Below are 22,415 nucleotides of genomic sequence, written 5' to 3'. Positions count from 1 at the left end.
TGGCAGGAGGGAAAACACACATACACACACACACAGAGAGAGAGAGAGAGACAGATGGATGGATGGATGGGGAAATTGACTGGTAGCCCCCCACCCGCCCACATAAAAATACAACAACAACAACAAACATAAAAAATTGTTGAAAAGTCGCCCCGAACAATAAAAAACAATAAAAAAAAACAATAAAATTTCTACAAGAAAAAAAAAAAGAAAGAAGAGAGAGAGAGGAAGAAAGCGAAAGAAAGAGGGCAACTCCGGGACATTATCCCACCCTCCCAACCCTCCACTGGTACAATTGCGTACATGCAATATATATATATTCTTCTTTTTTTTTTTTTTTTCCTTTCCTTCTTTCTTTTTTCGTGTGGTCCGTTCTTTTTTCCTCGTGTTTTCTTCAGCATTGCTGCGGATGGTGCTGCTGCAGACACGACGGTAACATGTGCATTCCCCCACTCACCCCACTCAACACCCCACCATACAGACACAGACCTCATGGTATTACAACTGTGAGACTCAGTCATACGCGGCTGGTCCGGTGTGTGTGTGTGTGTGTGTTTGTTGCGCCAATGACAACAATTCCATAAAGGAAACATTACCGGCTATTGGCTTTTCCCCCATTGGGTGATACGGGTGCGTGTGTGTAATGGACCCTGGCGTACCACGATGATGTTTCCGGCATTGCCAGGAGAGTGCACAGATGGCAACAAAGAAAACGACGAGTCAAATCATTGCGACCCGAATATATATGGCACACGTCTGACGTTGTAATAAAACTCCCTCTCTTCCTCCACCACTTCCTCCTCCCTTCATTCATTCATTCATTCTCCCCCTACACCCACCCACCCACACACACCCACACACACAGAGAGAGAGAGAGAGGAAGCAATGTTCAGATGTGTGTGTGTGTGTGTGTGTTCGTTATATCATCTTTTATATATAAGTTTGTAAGCGAGTAATCCTTATGCGCAAGCGCTCAAACAAAAAAAAAAAAAAAAAAAAAAAACACACATACCGTCCGTTTTGCCTTGTCGTTTTGTCACTATTTTTGTTGTTGTTGTTGTTTTATTTTTTTAATTCTATTTTCTTTTTTGTTTGTTTGTTTGTTTGTTTCTATTGACATCTTCGCTCACACATTTTACAAGACACATATATAGATATAGATATAGATATAGATATAGATATATATATGTCTGTGTGTATTTATATAAAGGCAAAAGAAAAATCAGAATTTCCCACCTCTTTTTTTTTTCTTTTTTTTTTAATTTATTTATTGGGATTCCTTCCCCCCCTCCCTCCCTCCCTCCCTCTCTGCCACGTTTAAGAAACCAACACGAACCGTGTGTGTGTCGCTTAATTCACCCCTTCCACACGCACGCACTTACACAGAAACAAACAAACAAACAAACAAACAAACAAACATATAGATATATTGATATATTGAAAGAAAAAAGAAAAAAGGAAAAAAGGGGGTGAGGGACGGGGGGCAAAGATATTGGACAGTGCGGTAAATGTGCTCAGTAGTTTAAGTCGTAGGTGTCAACGAGTTCGCGTAACCACCGCTGGACTTCTGCCAGTGACTTTGTACCGTGCCGGCGATTGTCGCGGGTGCGGACGTTAACCGTCTGTGTCTCTTCTTCCACCTGACCGACAACAAAAATAAAGTTGTACCGTGCCACCTCTGCGTTACGAATCTTCTTGTCCAATGTCGCGTTGCCGCTGTCAACATCAGCGTGGAAGCCATCGGCGTAAAAGGCGTCCCGCACTTTTGTGGCGTATGCGGTGTTTTCAGCAGACACGGGTATAACAATCACCTGCCGTGGACTGAGCCACAGCGGCCACTCGCCGCCGTAGTGCTCGCACAAAATAGCGATACAGCGCTCAAGTGAGCCAAAAATGGCGCGATGAATCATAACTGGACGTGCCTGGTTCGCATCCAGACGGCGGTCGATGCAAAGTTCCTTTGCGGCCTTCTCGTACGATGAAAGGAACTCGTCTTCCGCTTCTGGTTTTCCCTCTGCCGTCGTGGCGTCCGTCCCCACTTTGGGGGCGTTGGGGTCGGCATGATGTTCCTTCGCTTCCGCCCCCGCACCACCCTCAACGGTCGAAGTTGGGAGTGTGTACTTAAGCCCAAAGCGTTGTGGCAAATTGAAGTCCAATTGAACGGTGGCGCATTGGTGACGACGCCGCAGCGCGTCCTCCACGACGATGTCTATCTTTGGACCGTAGAACGCACCATCGCCGGTATTTTCCTCCCACGCATCGGCATGTGTTGGCCCCTTCCACTCGTCATCCTTCTCCTCCTTCTTCTCTGTGTCTTTGTTCTCACGGTTGGCTGCCTGCTTCTTGAGAAGCGCACGGAGCTTCTTGACGCTGTCCCTGCGTCCATCAAACGTAAAGGTGGCGCCCTCCTTAAAGGGATCCGGCAAGTGCTCTGGAATGCCGCAGAAACTGTTGAGTGCCGCACGGAGGTACGCCTCTGCCTGATCCCACATCTCTTCCGTCCCAAGTTTGTTTTCAGGGCGTGTGGCGTGCTTGAGGAAGAATTTAAACCCAAGCGTGCGGTAGACATCATCCAAAAAGACGAGTGCGCCCTGAATCTCCTCCTGCACCTGATCCATGCGACAGAAGATATGGGCATCGTCCTGTTGGAATCGCCGCACACGCGTGAGTCCCGTGAGGGCGCCACTTAATTCATTGCGGTGCAGAACACCAAAGTCGGCGTAACGAATAGGTAATTCCTTGTATGAGTGTTGCTGCATGGCGTACATGATGCAGTGACCGGGACAGTTCATTGGCTTCATCCCATGATCCTCCTTCTCCACAACGATGCGGAACATGTTGTCTGCATACTTGTCCCAGTGGCCCGAGACCATCCAAAGTTTGGAGGAGAACATGTTGGGCGAAACAACCTCCTCAAAGCCGCGGCGGCGGTACTGTTTGCGCTGAAACTCCACCAGCGCGTTGTAAATACGAGCGCCGTGTGGAAGCCAAAAGGCGCTGCCGGGCGATACCTCGTGAAAGCCAAAAAGTTGCTGTTGCCTGCCAATGTTCCGATGATCACGCCGTGCAGCCTCCGCCTGCAGTGCCTTCCATTCTGTCAACATCGTCTGCTTCGGGAAGGAAATGCCATACACGCGCTGCAGCACTGCATTTTCCGCCTTCCCCTCAAAGTAAGAAGAGGAGTTCTTTGTCACGGCAAACGCCTTTACACGGCCGGTGTCGGGCAAATGTGGACCGCGGCATGGGTCAATCAAGTGACCACAGCGGTAGACCGTACAAAAGCCGTTCTCAGGCACTTTGCTTGCGAGTATCTTGCTCTTAAATTCCGTGTAGCCAAAAAGTAGTAGTGCGTCGGCCTTTGAGACCGTCAGGCGCTGGTACGGCATCTTCATCTTTACAAGTTCCTGCATGGCGATCTCAATTGACTTGTAATCCGTCTCCGACAGCGGCCGGCCCGTGTCGCCCTCGTAAAAGAAACCCCCTTCCTCCAGCGCCGGTCCAACCGAAAGACGTGTGTGGAAGACACGCTCGAGGGCGTAGCCGAGCACGTGGGAGGAGCTGTGCCAGAAGACATGTCGTGCCTCAGGATCGTCCCAGTCGAGAAGTTCAAGTGTGGCATCGCCCTCAAAGACGCGGGTGAGGTCCCACAACTCGTCATTCACGCGTGCAACAATCACCCGTTCGGCCTGGGAGTTGGACAGTCGCTTCGCAATGTCTATTGGGGTCGTCAGCCAGCTTGTGGCGGGTAGTTGTTTGCCGTCGGGTAGTGTGATGGTGATGGGTGCCTGCATGGATTTGTACTTCGCCTCCTGCGCTGCCAGCAATTCATCGAACAACGCATCGCGTGCCTTCCAAAATTCCGGCTCCTGCAATGACTTGAGGTCGACTGCTGTGGCATCCGAGGCAGAAGGTGCCGCCCCCTTCTTCTTATTCTTCTCGCCAGCAGACGTCGTCGCGGCTTTTGACATGAATAACTGTGTCGAGCAACTGGCTAAGAATTTGGGGTAGGCGTAGGAGAATATCCGGGGTCGCAGCAATAAAAAACCGCGCTGGTGAATTCGAAACGTGGCTCTCTACTTCTTCTTCTTTTTCTTTTTGTGTGTGTGTAACTTTCAGAAAAACAAAAAGCAAAGCCGCACTCCCAAGCAGCAGCAGCAGCAACAACAACAGCAACAGCCAATAAGCAAAGAAGAAAATAAATAAATAAATAAATAAATCACACGCGTCAATCTTAACGGGTTCGAAATGACCTCCTCCCCCATCCTTCACGTCTCTTTATTGATGTTCCGCGCCTCCGCCGTGTGGGCGTGTGCTCCGTTTCCCCCTGAAGCAGCAGCAGCAGCAGCAGCAGTGGGAAAAACGAGATACGGCACAAGAATAGGATGGCGTCAACGCTACACACACAGAGAGAGAAAGAGAAAAGTTCAACGTGGCCTCAAAAACATCATTCTCTCCTCCGCTTCTTCTTCACCACCTCAAGAGGAGTCACAGCAGCAGCACCAACGGAATCAGAAGAAACAGAAACATCACGTAACATCCTCCCAGTGACATTTTGCTCACGCCGCCCTCTCTTCTTAAGACTGCGGCATTCATTCGGTTCTTTCGGTGAGGCTCCTCCTTCGCCGCGTGTGTGTTTGCGCCGCATCGCCCCCAGGACGGCAGCGCGGTACGCTTCGTTGATGGCGCGCTCCGCGCTGCGTGCCTCCGCCTCACGCTGCCGCCGTGTGCGCCGTGTCTCCTCCTTCTGCTCAAGCAACGTGTCCCACGTGAAGTCGTCAAGGAACTTCACTGTCCACAGCTGGCCGTGGCACTTGCGGCGTCGCTTGCATGCGACAGGCGTCCCGTTCATCGCCGCCGCCGCCCGTCGCGCGTCCTCGACGTGTGCAAACTCCAAGTATCCATTCATAAACTGCAGCGGAAGCAACGGGCCGCCAGGGCGTCGCTCCTTCTTTGGAAAAGGCGTAAATTTCTGTCGCAGAATCTTACCAAACTCATTAAAGTGCATGCGCACCTCCTGTGGTCGCATGTCGCGCGGGATGGTCGAGAAAAACAACACCCCACGCTGCGCAGGTGGCACGTAATCGTCATCGCAGTATTCGCTTCTGTTTTCGTCGTGGCCGTCACCATTTCTGGTGTCGATTTTTTTGTCGCCGCTCGGCATCACTAAAACTGCACGGGAAGAGGGTGGGCGGAAAGGAGAATAAAGAAAAAGGGTGTGGAGGCAACCGGACATGCCAAACAAAAAAAAAAAAAAAAAGGGAGGGAGAAAACACGGCAGGGTTGAGAAGGAGAGTTGTGGACATGCCCGTGTGGTCTGTAGGGTGTTTTTCTGCTGCGCCACCGCCACCGCCACCATCCGCGGCACGCGATCGGTTCTCAAAGAGGCCGCGGGGGCCATGCGATCGCCGGCGCAGGTATGACGTAGACATCTCTCTCCCTGGGCGCAGCCGGCCACCTGAACGATGGTGCCATGGGCCTAGTACTCTTACTAGAGAGAAAGATAACTGCCTGCTACCCATCCGCTACGGAGTAGACATCCGTCTGTTGGTAAAGGAGAGAGAAAGAAAGAAAAAAAAAAAAAGAAATAAATACATCATAAATGACGTAGACAATATTACCGCCGTGATGACATCCGACCATCCATTACACACACGCACACACACAGAAAGAGAGAGAGAGAAATGAGAGAAGCGGCCGCATCTCTGGTATTGATTGGGGAAAAAAAGGAAAGCAGACATGCATACGTGTTCGCATAAACATAGGATTGAGAGGAAATAAAATACAAAAAAAAAAAAAAAAGTTTTATAAACAACAAAAAGAGGGAGAGAAAAGGAAAAAAGAAGGAAGGTGCAGGTGCAGGTGGTGATGCGTCTTGTTTCATGACGCCTCTATTTTTCTGAAGTGCTCTCTTTCTTCTTTTTTCTTTTTTTTTTTTTTTTATATGTGTGTGTGTGTTTGTGTTTTTCTTCTTCTTTTGAATTTCCCTCCTACCCTTTTCCTTTCCATTGCCTTCTTTCCTTCTCTCCCGCTCTATCGCTGTCAAACCGCTCCACTCCCTATTGTTTGCATTTTTGTTTCACCGTCGTCTCTCACTCTCTCACACTTTTGTCCTTATGAACATACGCCTGTTCAGCATGCGGGGTTGCCCCTGCCAGCGGAACGGTTCCAGCCGGGCGAAAAAGGCACCAACGGCGAAGTCCGCATGGACGGCAATGACGCCTGCGTCTCTCTCACAGGACGCACGCCGCCTCCCACACTTCTGGGAGGAACTTCCCGTGGTCTCTGCCTCCTGAGTGCTTGCTGTTGTTGTTGTTGTGGCTGGTGTGGCCGTTGTTGCCGCGTCATCTCGCCGCCCCTTGTGGCACGCCGCGAGCTCTCCTTCTCCATCGTGGCGGAGAGACTCTTCACGACGTACTGGCGCACGTCATCGACCTGCGGGGCACGGAACGGCATCACATCGTCGTAGTGCACCGGCGCCATGTAGACAAGAAATAGGCAGATGGAGTTCTGCGTGGGAGGTAAAGATATCGCCGCAGCCTCATCTCGTTTCTCCTTTTCTACCTCCTCTTTCTCCAGACGAACGATGGACTGCGAGGCCCCTAACTCATCATGCTGGAACACCAAATGCCAACGTGACGCTTCGCTTGTAATGACGTGAATATTCACATGAAAACATCGTGCGGCTGCGTTAAGACACAACTCGTCACCCCACACACCGCTTTGCTGCATATTTCGCAGGTACTCGTCCCACTCCGCCTCGCCGTCAAAGAGGACACTGTAGCTTTCGGCCCGCTGCCGCATGTAATCCACAACGAGGCGGCGCAGAAGCATGTGGTTGCCGGGTTGACCAAAAAGTTGATTCGCGAGGCCGCGGAAAAGGCAGTTGCCATCTGAAACCTGCTCATTCACCTGCAAAACGCCAAGTTGCCGCATACGATCTGCAAGACGCTCCTTTGCCTCTTCAATTCCCGCCTGACGCATCTGCTCCGCAATCGTTCCGGAATCATTGACGCCAAACTCAACGCCCGACTGCATCTCCCTCTCGCTAAGCTGCAATGACATCGCAAGGCGTGACTGCATTACTTCCAGTGGCATGTTGTACGCACCGCAAGTACGGCAGACACGAAGTCCCTCTGTGGTGCGAAATGACTCCTGCTCTACCGTACATCTTGAGCACGCCCATATGAGGGGTCGGTTGCACACTTGACACCTGTCACCATCCACAGTATTAAAAGCGCTACATGCGTTACATTTCCAGACTATATGTAGTAATTTCGTTACCTCGCACTTTGAAACCCGCTTTTCCCCAAAACGGCATGCTGACTGGCAAAAGGAACAAATAACGGTGCCAACATTTTGAAACTGACATGCTCCACAAAAACGCTCACTATCACTATTCACAAAGGTACACTGAGGGCATGTCCAAAAGGAATGATTGAGGAACCTTGCTGTCTCGGAGTGCAGCGATCGTCCACCCTCGCCGCCCCGCTTCGTGCGGCTCCGCAAAACAGAACTGGACATAACAAAGTTGGCCTGCGAAGGATCCACCACCGAGACGGTGTCGTCGCACGTTATGCCCCGCAATTTCCCGTCCGATGAGGCCTCGGTTTCCTGCGGTGGTGGCGCCACCACCGCAGGCGAGGGCGACTGCGTCACCGAAAGCTGCCAAAGTTTCGCAATGAAGGCGGCGTCGCTTTTGCGCCGCTCCCGTGTGTCAATAAGAGGAAATATGTACGCGCGTATCACGAGCCGAAAGCAGGAAAAGCAGAGAATAAATTCCTCGGCGAGGTGGTAATTGGCAGGTCGAGCGCACAGCCAACATGGCGCAACTGTCGTGTTGCCGAAGCCGTCGCCGTTGTCATTGACGCCGGTGCTGCTCTTATGAGTGTTGTTGGGGAGTTCATGGCCTGTCCTCTTCCCACCGGCAGCCTCCACTCGCTGCGGGGATGGACGTGACGACGATGTCGACAAATGCGATGTCGCTGGTGGTGGCGCTTCATGCCGCTCGTGGCGGTGTCGTGCGGTATTGTTGGAACGAATTCCGGCGGGAGTCTGGCGCCGGATTTTCTCCCGAACCATCGCTGCAATCGCCTGCATCTCTTTTCTCTTTCCTTCTTTCTTTCTGTTCCTCCCCTCCCCGCGCCCCACCTTCACCCCAAGAACACTAAGACTCCGTGCACGGGGCGGCCTACTAAAAAACTATAAATATATATATGTAAAGATATATAAAGATATATATATATGCACAGAGGTATATTTATGTCTGTGTGTACGGTCTTTCGCCGTTTGCTATGTTGCGGCCTGTTGGGGATTCCACTGTCCGTCCCGAGCCTCTTTACGTGTCATATTTATAAATACATGCATATATTACATAGAGAGAAAGAAAAAGAGAGAGAGAGAAAGAAAAGAAAAAAAAAAAAAAGGCCCACGGAGATCATTCGTAAATAGTGATGAGACATACATGCACACAATGTATGCATATAAACACCAACATGCACACACACACACACACACACACGGAGAGAGAGAGAGAGAGAGAGAGAGAGAACAAAACACGGAGAAAAGAAAAACAAATATGTGGATGAACGGTCAGCTAAAAAAAAAAAAAAAAAAAGAGAAGAAAAGAAATTTGTTAAAAAGAGAGAGAAAGGGAAAAAGAAACATTCACGGAATGTGCATCTCTAATTAAGAATCAACCAGGCCAAAAAAAAAGACAAAAAAACATACAGAGAAACACACACATTCTACAAGTAACAATTTTTAAAAGACAAATCCTTCTTTCTCTCTCTCTCTCTCTCTCTTTTTTTTTTTTTTTTTTCTTTCTTAGGCGCTGTTACAAGACATATCAAAAGTAAATGTCTTTTCATTGATGTATGTGTATACATATATATATATATGTGTGTGTGTTTCTGTGTGTATGTTGTCCAGCAGATATAATTTGGCTACATTGTAATGACATTCCCCCAACCCACCTCCCTCCCCTCTCCCTTCGGTGACCTGCACCCCATTTCAACTCCTCTACGTGTAACATTACATACCAGTAACGACATCTATACATATATATATTTATATATAGGGCCTCCCTTTGATCCCACTCACATTACCCACCTCAAACATTGCAATAAAAAAGAAAAAAAAGGGAAATTCACTACGTACCTCTCCTCTTCTCTCTCCCCTTCTCCCTCCCTCTCTCTATGTCCATTGCCTAAATCCGTCTCCCTGAATCCTGTCCAAAACCCCCTATTTCTCATTGTATCATCTGTTTCATATTTTTTTTTTTTTTATTTCCCTAAATTCCTCCGTTTCTTTTTTTTTTTTTTTTTTTTTCTTTTTCTTTCTTTCATTGCTGTTCTTCTCTCTTCTTCGTCTCATCATTCCCCCCTCCCCTTTTCCAGGCTTAGTACCAGTACTTGTACGACCAATGTTGTGTCCAGTCGTAGCCAGGGATATAGGCACAGTAGCCAAGGTAACTGTACACCGGCTTGCGACTGTAGAAATAGTGTTGCAACACTTCCTGAACGTTTGTAGGGGTCACGTCGTCAATGCGGGCGTACATCTCCTCCAGTGAAATACGACGACCGTAATGTAGCACTTGCTTGCCGATATCCTCCGCGGAATTGGTGCTGCCGTCCATGTTAAACAGGAGTTGTGATTTAAGGTTCACCTTGGCTTGTTCAAGTTCATGCTGGTGTAACATCTTTTGGCATATGCGGCACCATTCCGCCATGGTGTACTGGAACACCTCAACCATGGCACCGGCATCGCCTGGGCCACTCTGCGCAGGACGACCCACAATGTACATGCCGCAGAGCCCCGTATCCTTATATTGCTGCAGGAACGGATTTGCAATCTCAATACACTTTTCATTAAAGTGTGTGTTGGTCGGAGTGCTGTGATCAAGGGAAGAAAAGGTCTTGAGCACACGGTGCATCGCGTGTTGACCCAATTCATGCTGCGAGCGATGAAACGGGCCGGGAATCTCACACGCGAGGGCCAGCGGCAGGGAGTCCTCGCACGCCGCCCCACATGTCTCAAACCCCCACGCAATGTGGACAGTCTTGTAGCGCAGGTTCCACAGCTTGTACTCGCCGCCCACGTAGCGCGCCTCCGGAAAGCCGGCTGACTTTGTGGGGGCTGCAACGAGATCGCCAAAGTGGCTGGCGGCGGCACGCTCCAATGCGGTGTGGTCCACCGCCCCGCTGCCGACAACAACCACGCGGTTTGCGTGGAGAGCACTGCTGCGGTAAGACTTGAGCTGCTCCGCCGTCACCCGTGCGACGCCCGTCTCTGTGCCGTAGAATGGGGTTCCGAGGCCGTGCGAGGTGCTATCAAAGGCGCAACGGTACAAATTGTCCATGCAGACGTCATCTGGCCGCTCTTCAAACTCGTGTTGTTCCTTCAGTACGGCCTGCTTCGCTGCCTGGATATCCTCGTCGGCCAGGCGGGCGTTACGCACCACGTCGGCGAGAAGCCCAACGGCCCGCTCCGTGTTCTGCTTCGTCACGCGCATGTACAGATGGGTCTGTTCACGGCCCACCTGCACGGTGAGTTGCCCGCCGATTTCGTCAAGCGCCTTTGCAATCTGCGCCCCCGTCTGGTTCGTTGTCCCGAGCAGCCCGCACTTCTGCAGCACACGCGCCGTCCCGGCATAATGCGCCGGCTCGTGGCGCGTGCCCGCATCGAGCCACACCCCGACAGTGGCAACAGACGCAAGCGGGTTTTCCTCGCATGCCACCCGTACACCCTTCCCGACGCTGCTGATGTTCGTTGGCGGTATTTTTGCAATTACACTCCGCAGCGCCTGCGTCGTCGCGTGGTTTGACGCCGGCCGTGCCCGTTGCACAAGCGTGGAGAAACTGACAGACATCTCCTCGTCTTCTTCCTCCTTTTCTTTTGTTTTCTTTTTTTTTTTTTTTTTTGTTTCTCTTTCTTTTTCGATTTATTTATTTATTTATTTATTTATTTATTTCTTCTTCTGCAGCCACTTCTTCTCTCCCCCTACAATACGTGAATGCGCGTGCCTCTCACTTTCGGATGTGTGCAATCAAAATACATACACAAATGCACAAAAATGTGTGAGTGTACATATACAGATATATGGAGGAGGTGGAGAGAAAAATAAAGAAAAGAAAGCGGCAGCAACGACAAGACACAACAACAGCACCGCTGCTGCCATGGAGTAAATACGCAGACATGCACACAAGAGTTTAAGTGCAGCGGTGGGAGAAAAAAACGCTAAAAAAAAAGAAAAAAACAGGACCCGCTGCTGCTGCTGCTGCTGGAAGCGACGAGAAAAGAGGGAAAAAAAAGAAGGAGGAGGGGAGGGGAAGGAAAGCGGTGAATTAACGCAAAAAGAAAAAAAAAAAAAAAAAAAAAGAACATTAAAAAAAAAAGTACCACTGAAAAATTCCGCTGCAGCTAACCCCTCCCCCCCCCCCCCCCCCTCTCACACACTCTCACTCTCTCATTGTGACACGCATGCATGCACGTCCACTTGTGTAAAGATGCCTCCCACTCGCGGATATTAAAAAAAGAGGAAATCCACAAAAACACACACAAAAATGTTGTCCCTGCGTGCTTACATTCATATTTACATTCACACATATATATGTTTATATAACCGTCAGGAAGAAAGAGTCGGATCTGCCCTCTTCGCATGCCGCCTCTTCGCCAACTCCATTTCAACACGAAATGTACGGCTCAGCTCCGCATGCTCTTTTTTCCACTCGGCCTCCACTGCATTCGCCTGCTTCACGGCTTCCTTTTCCAGCTGTTTTAATGCATGCCGCTGCGCTTCCATTTCCTTTTCGAAAGCTGCGACGGTGCGGGCCAAACCTCTGTACACACGGCCAATGTCTGTAAGAACAATCATGCAGTCTTCCTGCAGCTGCCGTCGCCGCTTCGTCTCTTCGCCGGCTAAAGCCTTTGCCACCTTTCCTCTCAGACGTAATGGCCCTTTTGAATGTTCCTCCTGTCCCCCTCCTTCTTCTTCCTCGCCTTGACGATGCTCACTGTGTTCTTCTTCTCCCTGCTGTTGCTGCTGCAGTTGGTGGTGTTGTCTTTGTTGTTGGTCCTCATTGTCGTTTTCCACCGCCCCCTCCTTTTCCTCCTCCGCTTCCTGCTGTTGGTACGCCCCTTGATACTCAATTGAGGCGGGGTCAACGCAGTAGACCTCCCCATCCTCCGTTGTGTAGTAATAGCACTCCTCCGCCCCCGTTGTCCCCATCGCCTCTACATCCACCAACCCCGTCTGGTGGTTGGCGTCACCGCTTGGATCTCCCTCTACCACTTCTTCAAAAGAAACATCGCTATACGGCTCATGACGGGCATCGCTTTCGTGCGGCTGCGCCCGGCTCTCATGCGACGGAGTCAAAATGTTTTTGAGTCGCTTAAATAGATTTGTCCCTCTAGCGGGTTTTTGCTGAAGGACGTCTGGGGAGCATGTCTTTCCGAGCCCCAGGCTCCAGTATCCTCCGGTGGAACTACCCGCAGTCACATCATCCGCAGACACGGCTTCACCGGAGTCCTGCGGTGGCGGGTTGGCGTCCTCCTTCGACGAGGCGGTGCGGGAGTGAGGCGTCAGAATGCACCGCCACAGCCCCAAAGCGGTACGGGGCGGAGTCTTCGCCGAAGCGGCTGGCGCAAATGGATCGCTTCTACTAGACATATAAACAAAATTCAGAAGTACTTATATATATAGAGAGAGAGATGGATATATATATATATATATTTATTTTTTTTTTTTCTTGTGTTTTTGGATCTGTGTGCACTGTGCCTTGTTTTTCTTGGAGCCCTATTCTCTCAGTCCCCGCTGCCAGCACACCCTCCCCGCGCACGTTTTCCGGTTGCCACGGAAAAATAAGCAATTTGTTTCTAAAAAAAAAAAAAAAAAAAGAGAAATGAGGTGTTTCTACCCAGCAAGCAAGTAATAGAGAAAGAAAGAAAGAAATTCCCTTCGTCACAGCTCAACGTGTCTTGCCAGCGAAATGGCACGTCTCATCCCACAAGACGTCTCTTTCGTGTGCCAAAAGAAGGGGAAGAGAAAAAAGACCAAAAAAAAACTGCCCAAACAATTCGTGCAGTCAATCATTCTATGGTAGGCTGGCGGCAAGACGTTAACACAGTGACCCGCTCGGCCGCAACGGCCATTCATTCACCACAGCGGCCCGTTGCCACGAAGCATGACGAGACGCGCCTGCCGGCAATGAGCGGTACCAGCAGCAGGGATTGGTGTCTTGTTGCCATTTTGCGCTGGAGCGGCCGTCACCGTTGGGTCGCGAAAGAGTTGCAGGTGCTGTTCCATCGCCGTGCGTGTGCCACTCGGTGCAGTCCGTCGCCCGGCAAATAAAAGAAGTGGGCCGCCAGTGACAAGTGCGGCGCCGCCCTCGAGGTGACAAGACACGGCCCGTGTGATATGCGCGCTGCGTGAATGGAATCGCTGCGTGTTGCCCCAATGCCGTTCCCTCCGCGTAGCGTGACTGCCCCCCACGCAGTAGGGCGGTGATGTTGGTGGTGTGGAAGAGAAGGAGGAACGGGACTTCATTTCTGGCACTGAAGCAGGCGACACCGTCGGATCCGCACACGCCGCGTCCATCAGCGGTGACAACATGGAGGGGCAGCAGCCATCACAACTGCTGCGGCTGCTCGGCTCATGGTGGACGGCCCCGCATGAAACCAAATCGTTGCAAGCCACACGACATGATGGACCGACAGCAGGCTTACGATTCAGCCGCATGATGAGATACGGCTGTTGTTGTTGTTGTTGTTGTTGTTGTTGTTGCTGCTGCTGGTGGTGGTGGTGGTGGCGGTCATTCTCTATTCGGCCACTCATTGGAAGTGCTCACTAGCCAAAAGGCAAAAAATAATCTAAAAAAAAAGAAGTGAGTGAATCCAAATCAAAGACACACACACACGCACACGCATCGATACACGGGCTTATGAACATTGCAACGCAATCCACTGTGTTCTTTCTTTGTCATTTGCCGTTTTTTGTTTTTTTCCTCTTCCTTATCGCAAAGACAGCAACAAAACAATCCTCCTCCTCCTCCTCATCCAGAAGCATATAGACAGGCATGAAAGCGCACATATATATATATTATATATATTATATATATACCAGTAATCATATAAAAATAATTACGTTAATTACTTTTGAGGCTGCCGCTTTTTAATCGAAAATGACATGGCACACGCGCAGGATTCGTCAACCAACTCGTTTCCAACCACCACAAAAGCGGCCCCTTTCAATTCAGAGTGAAAGTCAATGACTGCTGCCTGCAGCTTTGTCAACGAGTGCCTGTCGACGACCACTCGCGGTGGTGGCTCCACCCCACTACGGCCCTCAGCGCCAACAGGCAAAACATCCGTCTCGGCGACGACAACGTCCTCCTCCGGCACAAGAGCGTCGTTCTCTTCAAAGGAGAAATGGTACTTATAGCCGTGGCAGCCACCCGAATCCACCGCAAGGCGTAGGAAACGCTGGTCGTTTTGGAAGCCCTCCTCTCCATTCTTCTCGTTAATGCGGTGCCAGACACGACTAGAGACGGTAAAGCTGCGCCCGTACACAGCGGAGAGGTGTGGAACGCAAAACAGAAGGTATGACCGACGCAACATGTCGATGTTTATTCAATAGATTTTTATTTCTCTATTTCCTTCGCTCCCTGTGTGGATAACAGTGCAACCACCACAATATTTCAAGCAGTACACAATCTCTGTATGCCTGTATGCCTGTCGGTGGGTAAGGTGGGTAGGTAAACCGTATGAATGCGTGTAAAAGAGGCTCCACCCGCCTCCTCTCCTTTTATTTCTTTTATTTTATTTTTTTTCTTCTTTTTGTGAGTGTGCGAATAAACCGGTTCGATACGTTTCTTTCATCGCCACAGCACGGCGTGGTAAGGAGGAAGACGAAACAAAAAAAAACAAAAAAAAAAAAGCACACATTGAACATAGATGGCAATGGCGCCAACAGATAAAAAGAGAGAAGAGAGCGTGGCTGCTCGCCGCTCGCCGTTCAATTCACTTTTTTTTTCTTTTTTATTCCTTTCCTATACTCCCCCCTGCACATTATACTTCCGTTTAGTCCGTCTTTGCATGAACGGCCGTGTACCTTTCCATTATCGGCTCCACCACAAGCGCAAGGAACAGCAAGAAGCTGAAAAAGGCGAATGCAAACGTCATGGTGATAAAAAGGGCATCCTCGTATCCCAGTGTCTCGTACACAAACTCCATCCCAGGAAGGAGCAGCAGATACTCCGCCACGTCACCAATCAATGACATTTTTTCCCCTGGCGCCTTCCCGTGTTCGACGTCATCCAAAAAGGCGGCGATCATCTGCTTCTGCTCGCCGCCCATGCGCCACGGCAGCTGAGACTTGATATCCTCGAAGTGTGGGGTGTGGCGACGCAGACGATACACCTTGTCGCGTCGCGGGTCAACAACAACAAACGCTGGAAGCTCGTCCAACTCAATGTGGTAGCGCGTACGCCAAACGGCACGTGAACGTCCGTCGGCATGTGCCAATGAAATGCGGCAGTGATTCTTTTTACCCTCCATGGAAGCAATGGATGTGTTCATGGCGCGAGCCCCATTTCGCTCCTGCACAATGGCACGCAGGACGGGCATCATGGTGGTGTCGCTCTGCGTCACAGGGCCATCTGTGACAATGAGGCCAAAGTAATGGTGATTGAAGCCGGATATCACTGAGAAAAAACCCGGCGTCATATCCTCCACGGCGCGAAAGCCGTGATGCAGGATGAAGGCCTCAAATGACGGATGGATCTTGAATGAACCCGCTCCCTTGATGTTTCCCACATTCTCACTACTGGATTCCGCAAACCATGAACTGTCCTCGTAGCACCGTGGGCTCCTGTATGCATCGGTGTACACAATGAACACTTCACCGTCCGGACCGCTGCCTTTACAACGTCGCCCCGCCTCAATGACCGCAACATACGACGTGATCCCCTTTTTTGCCCAATCCTCCGGCACATCATCGCCGTAGAGAACGCCAAAGCGGATGTTGCCCAACGAGGCTGCCGCATCAACGGCGATATTCCACTGTGCGTCACGTGTCACTGCCTGTCTTTCCAATACTGATTTTGATGTGCCTTTTGCCGGCACATAAACAAACATTGGTACACGTCCATCTGCCAGCTGTAACTCCACCTCTTTAAATCGCAGCGGGTCAGACACGACGTCGGCAAAGGAGCCTGCCTCCACAGAACGCTGAAGGTAAATGCTAAACTGAACAAAGCTATCCAAGCTGTAACCACCATGAAACTTATGCCAGCGTCCCTCCTTACCTGTCGTATAAACAAACGTTGGATATTCGTGGACTTCAAAGCGTGATGCAAGTTCCTTCTGCTTTACGGCATTCACCACGGCAAACCTTGCATGTGACATATCGATCTGGTTCAGTAGACGACTGGCGTTGGCAAATTGTGGCAATAGAGACTTGCAATGAGCACACCATGGAGCGTAAAAGAAAATAAACCACGACTGCGGCTGGATTTGTCCTCCACTCGGAAAGACATGAGCATCAAAGATATCATTGTGTAATTCCACCACATCATCTTGTGTTTCGCTACTCAATACTTCAATATTCGGGCGTGCTGGTACGATAAAGAGAAATGCCACAACAAAAAGCAGCAGAAAAACTCGATACATGACCGCTTGTAAAGCCACCATATCACAGCTGTAATATATATAAATTTAAATATAAAAAGACCCGTGCGTGTTTTGTAAATGAACAGAATTCGGATGCTCCTGCCGCTTAACTTCCTTTGTGCGTGCGTGTGTATGTGTGTATGTGTCTCTTCTTTGTTCCTTTTTTTTTTTTTATATTCCTTCCTTTTTCCTTGACTATAAATATCCACAAATCTAATAATTAACACGGAGGTACAATATTGGTAGGCACGTGAGCAATAAGAGAGAAAGAAAAGGAATGTAGAAAAAGGGGGGAAAACCAGTCAAGCACGCAGCACAACATTTGGCAGAGTGGTGGGAAGAACAAATGGAATAAAGATGACATATAATCCAGCCAAAGCCTGCGGGCGATGGTACGACATTATTATACATGAGAAACATCATGGTTTGGTATCAAACAGAAAAAAGAGAAAAGAACGAAAAAAAAAAAGAAAAAAAAGACGCAATCCTCCTTGTGCCTTCTCCCTCCTCATCCATACAGAGATATCGATATTTATAAAAATAAATGTCGTGAAGTCTGTCTCACCTCAAATAACTCCGGTATATAACATCCAGGTACTCCTTGTCATCAATGTAGCGCTGCAAGCTCTCTTTAAGCGCCCCAGCAAAAGTTTTTTTCGTCGTCAGTGAAAAGAGTTTGACAGGTGCACACTGGCGCGGTGGTGGCGGCGTTGTCTTCAGGCCACCTTGCAAATCCAGCCCTCCTTTCCCATGCGAATGAATCGAGGGCAACTGATGATATGTGCCACCAAGGATAGATGTCGGTTGCGCCAACGGGACACGTCCCTTTACAAGCCGATCCGGGCGAATACCGCGATAAAACATTTCCAACTGTGTCGGTGAATGCTCATGCAACCCTGCCGGCTTCCCTTTGGATGGTTTCTCTATCACCAGCTGGGAAAACGATTTCAGTTCCATTTCTTCCTCTCCCAGCACCTGCCGACGCGTTGGCATTTTTCCCCTCACACGTCGCTGTACGCCACGCCACACAACGGGCCTCCACATCCGCGTGAGCAATAAGTTCTCAAGCTGCACTGGCTGCGGCATCACAATTGGCTGCGGCCCCTCGCGGCGAGGCGGCGGTCGTCGTGGTGCGACAGGCCCAAGGCCGGGGCCCGGTAACCCCAAAACTTCCACATCCTCCAAAGAAGAAAAAGGCGGTTTTAACTCATCGGCCTCTTCTCGAATATAACTTTCCTCCTCATGTTTTTTAATTGCAAGACGGCGTTCTTCCCTTAGTTTCTTTGCAGCAGCCCTCCTCTCTTCACGCAGCAATTTCTCCTGCGCCTCTCGGCGACGACGAGCGTACTCTGTCTCGGGCGGCCGCCGCGACGGCTGAGCGCGAAGTGCGGCGAGGACATGACTTCGTTCCTCTGCATTTACGTCAGCGGGCTGTGGCTCCTTGTCACCCAACAATATATGCAGAAAGTCGGACTCCTTTATCTCATCGATCGCGTACCCAGCGTCTAACAATACTCGCCGCAGCAACTCTTCACTAATAGTTTCATCACCAAGTTCTGCAATGTCATCATCTGTAAGAGCGTCGCCACTAATGAGGATACCCTTCATCTGCAAGGTTTGCACAATCTTCTTACGCTTCTCTGCTATCTCTGCCGCTGTAGGCATTTTGGATCGACGCTGCCTCGCCTCCTGCTGCTTACGACGTCTTAGCAAATGCTCAGCTTGTTTTCGCTCTCGCTCCTTTTGCCGACGCGACAGCGAAGTGGGTGTCAGCTCATCATCGGGCACAGAATAAAACGAACTCGATTGCGTGCTCCATGAATCCTTGTCATCCTCCCCGCCCTCGGCGTCTTTGTCACTTTTTGAATAGCCACTTCGACGTGGTCCTCCCCTCCTGCTGCGGCGGCGGACGCCATCGGCACCCATCGTGTACTCCTCATCTTCCCTCCCTTCGTAGTCATGAAACGCTTTTGTGGGGTAACGGCGATGCAGATGGTCCTTTTTATAGGCACCTGCTCGCTGACTAATTGGATCGGATGAATCATATGCATACATGGACTCAGAGGACTCCTCCGAATCACGCCAAGAGAGACGTTTTCCATCCCTTCCAATTCTATACCGCCTCCCCCGACTTTCATTATCAAGAATGTCACCTTGACGAGAACGCCCTTCGCCGGCTTCCTTTTTCCTTCTTCTCCTTCCTTCTCTATCCACCGCATGCTTGTCATCGTAGCCTTCATCCTCTTCTTCCTTTCCTTCCTCTTCTTCCCGGAGACTTCTGCTGATTCGGAGCTGTTTCTTTCGATCTCTACTGCTTCGCCGATGTGCGTCTTCTCGTACACCTTCGCCTTTGTCAAGGATCTCTTTATCCACATCCATGTGTCTGCCTTCGTGGTATAACCTTTTCTTCTCCTCCTTTTCCTTTCTCTTCTTCCCAGTTGCGTACTCCGTTGCATCTTCGTCGCCCTCGCTGTGACGCCCACGCAAGGTACTGCTATCGCTCGCAATCAATTGGAGTTTCTCAAGCTGTTGCCTGGACAATTGTCCTTCTTGCTTGCTCTCTGACCAGATTGATCCAGCCGTGGAAGGCCGCACATTACTCATTGATCCCTGGAATGAAACCGTTGCCATGTTGGAGACATGATCAAAGAGAGCCTCAGCAGCGACCAAAGTCTTCTTCGGAAAAGGCATCAGGTTCGGTTGGTACAATAATCCCGACATTGCGAATTCATCAATAGAAGACACCATGTGGTTGAATTCGGAGAGTATGTGAAAACTCCGTTCTTCATCATCCATGAGTGAGAAGGCATCCTCCTGGTGGCGGGTTTCGGCATTGGCGCGCAACGCCTTCAGGAGGGATAATTCCTCATCGTCCCATTCGTGGGCAAACACCTCGCAATAGAGCTCCATTAAAAAAATGGCATGTTCCATTGGATGAGAGGTACTTGTCCAGTTGTCCGAAAGCTCCAGCATGGATATCCAGAACTGCCCAAAACTAATGTCTGGAAGGTCATCGAGGGACGTCCTAAAGTTATTCACATTAAAAGGAAACTTTGACGCCTCTGAAGGCTCTACCATTTGTATGAGATTCTCATTAACTGGATGAAGGGGGTCGTTGGGTGCCGATTCCAATCCGACGGAATCATCATCGAATTCATCATCGGTGGGTCTATAACCAAAATATTCTGGTGGTCTTCCAAACGACAACCCTCCCGTTTTCCCGGTTAACATCGCATCCACGCGAAGGTCAAGAATAATAGAGTCCAAAATCTCCGTCTGCAACGAGGATGGCGGAAGTAAAATACCCGCTATGCGAAGATGAAGGTAAATATACTGTAATGCCGTCATATACGTTGCATGTATCCCACTGCCACTCTCTGTAAACGTGAAAGTTTTGGAAGCCTCGTTGCTGCCGGATGCGAAGCTGGGGCGAAATCCCACACTGCCTGAAGGAACTGTAATCCGCTCCCAGTAGCGGCAGATAATATCATTTACTAAATCATTGGACGCGATGGCGTAGACTGCAATAGGGCGGGGTTGCGAATTCCGCAGCAAGGCATCATGGCAGGACCCCATAAGCTCCCAGTTATTTTGAGTCAACTGTTCCGCCGTGATGGGTTTGGTTGTCACCCCCGGCCATGACGTGTAGGAGGAGCCCCCCCGCTCCCCCAGATTTTCACGTCCAGAGGCACTGCTCCCAACCACCGGCACGTTTCTCGTTATGGCGCTGTCGCCAGTAAATCGTGACTCCTCCCGGATGAAAGCGCGCAGCTCGTTGTAATACAAACGCGCCGCCATCGATACAGCCGGATGTCGTAAGGAGATGTTGCTACGATGCGTGAAACTCGTCAGCCTTGGCCGCAGTATCATGACAAACTGCACGGCGTCAGCCTCTGTGGTGACAAGTTCCTGTCGCACGCTTCCTGGCACAGCCGTGCAGAATCCGTGAAAAAGTGACAGAATAAATGTCCTGTCAACAGCGTAGAGGTCATATTCATCTAACTGTATGGAATTCATCTCTCTCTCTCTCTCTCTATTTCCCTCTCTCACACAGGCACAGGCACACAGTAAGACCAGTAAATAGCGAAAGAACAAAAAAAAAAAAAAAAAAAAGAGAGAGAGAGAGAAAGAAGGAGGGAAGGTGTAAACAAAATGTTACACAAGACACGCAGCGGCAATAATAAAAAAAAAACACGCACTTACAATAAAGGAAAAAGATCGCGGTGTGTGTATAAATGACACACAGAATCAGCTTTACACAAAAGCACACAAACACACAGACAAAAACACACAGACACAGAAAGAAATAGTTGGCTTTGTGCCTTCTGTTTTGTTTGTTGTTTCCGCATTCCTCCTTCTTCCTCCTTCTTTGCGTTCCTTCCATCTCTCCTTCAGTTCTTTTTTTTTTTTTGTTTGTTTGTTTGTTTGTTTTCTTCTCCTACTTTCTTTTTCTTTTCTTTTGTTTTCGCTTCTTTCCTTTTTCCTTTTTTCTTTTTTTTCCTTTTTTTTTTTTTTTTACTTTTAAAGCTCGCTGTGCAATGCGCATGCGGCGTACGTGATGGTTGAATTTGAAGAGAGCAGCGTTTGAGCACATTTCCCCTGCTCCCTTCCCCTCCTCCTCCCCTCTCCTTTTTTCCTTCCCTTCTCTTCCTCTCTTTCTCTTTCTCTCTCCTCGCAGACAATAAACACCATCTCGATGCGAAAACAAACAAAATAATAATAATAATAATAATAATAATAATAATAATCACAGAGGGGAGGGAAAAGGTGCACCCATATATATATATGTATAATACATGCATGCACACCATTACAGCAACACACACACAGACACACACAGAAATATATATATATATATTGATAGAGAACGAGTAGACGCAAGAGAGAGTGTGCGCTTAGTAGGATATGTATATACGAGAAAGATGAATACATCAATGTAAATAAGAAGAAAGAAAAAAAAAAAAAAAGAGGAGAGAAAAGAAAAGAGCAGACACACATTTTATGTATTTATTCATTTAAGGGGGGAGGTTTTTTCCCTGGCCTTCATATCCCTCATACCACTTTTCTTCTCATGTCTTGCAGCTGCTTTTCCCCCTCCGCTAGTGCTGTGGATGAGTGTCTGGTTTGCTTGCAGGTCTGTTATGTTTTTTTTTCTTTTTCTTTTTTTTTTTGTCTCTGCCGTTGATTGTGCCTGAAAGTCATTCTTTCTCTTTCTTTTTCTTCCTTTTTTTCTTTTTTCTTTCACTTGCTTCGTACATCTCTCTCTCTCTCTTTATTTCTTTCCTTCTCTTTTTTTTTTTTTTTTGTTAATCTCCCGGCTCCTACTGCCGCTGTTGCAATTCCGCTCACTAATTTTTGTTTTGTCCCCCTCCATCCCTCCCTTCATTCCTCCACTGCCCTGCCAACCCTCTCCTGTTCTTTTCCTGTTGCCAAAAAAAAAAAAAAAAAAAAAAAAGTAGCGCGGATAAAAAGAAGAAAAAAAAACAAAAAACGAGAAAGAAGAGGGGAAGAGGGAAGGAGGAGAGTGGGGCATTCTCCCCTCTTCTTTCTCGTTTTTTGTTTTTTTTTTTTTTTTCCTGCTTCTTTTTGGCACATGCGTTTTTCTTCTGTTTCTTTTTTTTTTTTTTTTCAGTTTTTTTTTTTTGTTGTTGTTTCATTTCCCCCTCTTTACGTGGGCTGCCACCTCCTTTTCACCTTTTTGTTTGTTTGTTTGTTTTGGGTATGGGGGTTTCAGGGAGGAATGGAAGGGA

The 22,415-nt window shown here is 49.2% G+C and overlaps 8 protein-coding genes across 8 annotated transcripts, besides 51 other annotated features; all 8 read right to left on the bottom strand.

Moving 5' to 3' along the window:
* Positions 1-22,415: part of a sequence feature (heterozygous, Esmeraldo-like haplotype) that runs on past the window's edge.
* Positions 196-246: a microsatellite.
* Positions 320-361: a sequence feature (A-rich).
* Positions 536-559: a microsatellite.
* Positions 895-915: a microsatellite.
* Positions 976-1,003: a microsatellite.
* Positions 1,032-1,083: a sequence feature (A-rich).
* Positions 1,088-1,110: a microsatellite.
* Positions 1,147-1,207: a microsatellite.
* Positions 1,240-1,272: a sequence feature (AT_rich).
* Positions 1,278-1,310: a microsatellite.
* Positions 1,387-1,419: a microsatellite.
* On the bottom strand, positions 1,515-3,968 carry Tc00.1047053511181.80 (threonyl-tRNA synthetase, putative; the record flags this gene model as incomplete). Its single annotated transcript, XM_811271.1, has 1 exon — positions 1,515-3,968. The coding sequence occupies one exon, from the start codon at positions 3,966-3,968 to the stop codon at positions 1,515-1,517; it is 2,454 nt and encodes an 817-aa protein (XP_816364.1).
* Positions 4,145-4,177: a microsatellite.
* Positions 4,179-4,217: a microsatellite.
* Positions 4,329-4,351: a microsatellite.
* Tc00.1047053511181.70 (hypothetical protein, conserved) lies at positions 4,445-5,398 on the bottom strand (the record flags this gene model as incomplete). Its single annotated transcript, XM_811270.1, has 1 exon — positions 4,445-5,398. The coding sequence occupies one exon, from the start codon at positions 5,396-5,398 to the stop codon at positions 4,445-4,447; it is 954 nt and encodes a 317-aa protein (XP_816363.1).
* Positions 5,550-5,589: a sequence feature (T-rich).
* Positions 5,773-5,846: a sequence feature (T-rich).
* Positions 5,910-5,939: a microsatellite.
* Tc00.1047053511181.60 (hypothetical protein, conserved) lies at positions 6,130-8,097 on the bottom strand (the record flags this gene model as incomplete). The annotated part of the gene is made up of 1 exon (XM_811269.1): positions 6,130-8,097. The coding sequence occupies one exon, from the start codon at positions 8,095-8,097 to the stop codon at positions 6,130-6,132; it is 1,968 nt and encodes a 655-aa protein (XP_816362.1).
* Positions 6,298-6,336: a microsatellite.
* Positions 8,201-8,243: a microsatellite.
* Positions 8,374-8,423: a sequence feature (CT-rich).
* Positions 8,491-8,518: a microsatellite.
* Positions 8,520-8,547: a microsatellite.
* Positions 8,596-8,628: a microsatellite.
* Positions 8,773-8,825: a sequence feature (GA-rich).
* Positions 8,870-8,921: a microsatellite.
* Positions 9,156-9,194: a repeat region.
* Positions 9,267-9,287: a sequence feature (AT_rich).
* Positions 9,303-9,341: a microsatellite.
* On the bottom strand, positions 9,398-10,867 carry Tc00.1047053511181.50 (mitochondrial processing peptidase, beta subunit, putative; the record flags this gene model as incomplete). Its single annotated transcript, XM_811268.1, has 1 exon — positions 9,398-10,867. The coding sequence occupies one exon, from the start codon at positions 10,865-10,867 to the stop codon at positions 9,398-9,400; it is 1,470 nt and encodes a 489-aa protein (XP_816361.1).
* Positions 10,887-10,935: a microsatellite.
* Positions 10,938-10,969: a microsatellite.
* Positions 11,350-11,393: a microsatellite.
* Positions 11,423-11,466: a sequence feature (G-rich).
* Positions 11,624-12,667, bottom strand: Tc00.1047053511181.40 (uncharacterized protein; the record flags this gene model as incomplete). Its single annotated transcript, XM_811267.1, has 1 exon — positions 11,624-12,667. One exon carries the CDS (start codon positions 12,665-12,667, stop codon positions 11,624-11,626), a length of 1,044 nt encoding a protein of 347 aa, XP_816360.1.
* Positions 12,690-12,734: a microsatellite.
* Positions 12,876-12,900: a microsatellite.
* Positions 13,749-13,789: a microsatellite.
* Positions 14,085-14,115: a microsatellite.
* Positions 14,146-14,613, bottom strand: Tc00.1047053511181.30 (hypothetical protein, conserved; the record flags this gene model as incomplete). Its single annotated transcript, XM_811266.1, has 1 exon — positions 14,146-14,613. The coding sequence occupies one exon, from the start codon at positions 14,611-14,613 to the stop codon at positions 14,146-14,148; it is 468 nt and encodes a 155-aa protein (XP_816359.1).
* Positions 14,799-14,834: a sequence feature (A-rich).
* On the bottom strand, positions 15,076-16,686 carry Tc00.1047053511181.20 (hypothetical protein, conserved; the record flags this gene model as incomplete). Its single annotated transcript, XM_811265.1, has 1 exon — positions 15,076-16,686. One exon carries the CDS (start codon positions 16,684-16,686, stop codon positions 15,076-15,078), a length of 1,611 nt encoding a protein of 536 aa, XP_816358.1.
* Positions 16,697-16,723: a sequence feature (AT_rich).
* Positions 17,106-17,143: a sequence feature (T-rich).
* Tc00.1047053511181.10 (hypothetical protein, conserved) lies at positions 17,227-20,682 on the bottom strand (the record flags this gene model as incomplete). The annotated part of the gene is made up of 1 exon (XM_811264.1): positions 17,227-20,682. One exon carries the CDS (start codon positions 20,680-20,682, stop codon positions 17,227-17,229), a length of 3,456 nt encoding a protein of 1,151 aa, XP_816357.1.
* Positions 18,843-18,933: a sequence feature (GA-rich).
* Positions 20,682-20,713: a microsatellite.
* Positions 20,752-20,797: a sequence feature (T-rich).
* Positions 21,061-21,182: a sequence feature (A-rich).
* Positions 21,261-21,337: a sequence feature (GA-rich).
* Positions 21,378-21,413: a microsatellite.
* Positions 21,608-21,651: a sequence feature (T-rich).
* Positions 21,810-21,836: a microsatellite.
* Positions 21,867-21,970: a sequence feature (GA-rich).
* Positions 22,097-22,156: a sequence feature (T-rich).
* Positions 22,218-22,309: a sequence feature (A-rich).

This window comes from Trypanosoma cruzi, genomic scaffold, assembly GCF_000209065.1.
Source record: "Trypanosoma cruzi strain CL Brener 1047053517063 genomic scaffold, whole genome shotgun sequence".
Taxonomy (NCBI): Eukaryota; Euglenozoa; class Kinetoplastea; order Trypanosomatida; family Trypanosomatidae; genus Trypanosoma; species Trypanosoma cruzi.
The sequence above is the reverse complement of the archived record's forward strand: the minus strand, read 5'-3'. Positions and strand labels throughout refer to the sequence as shown.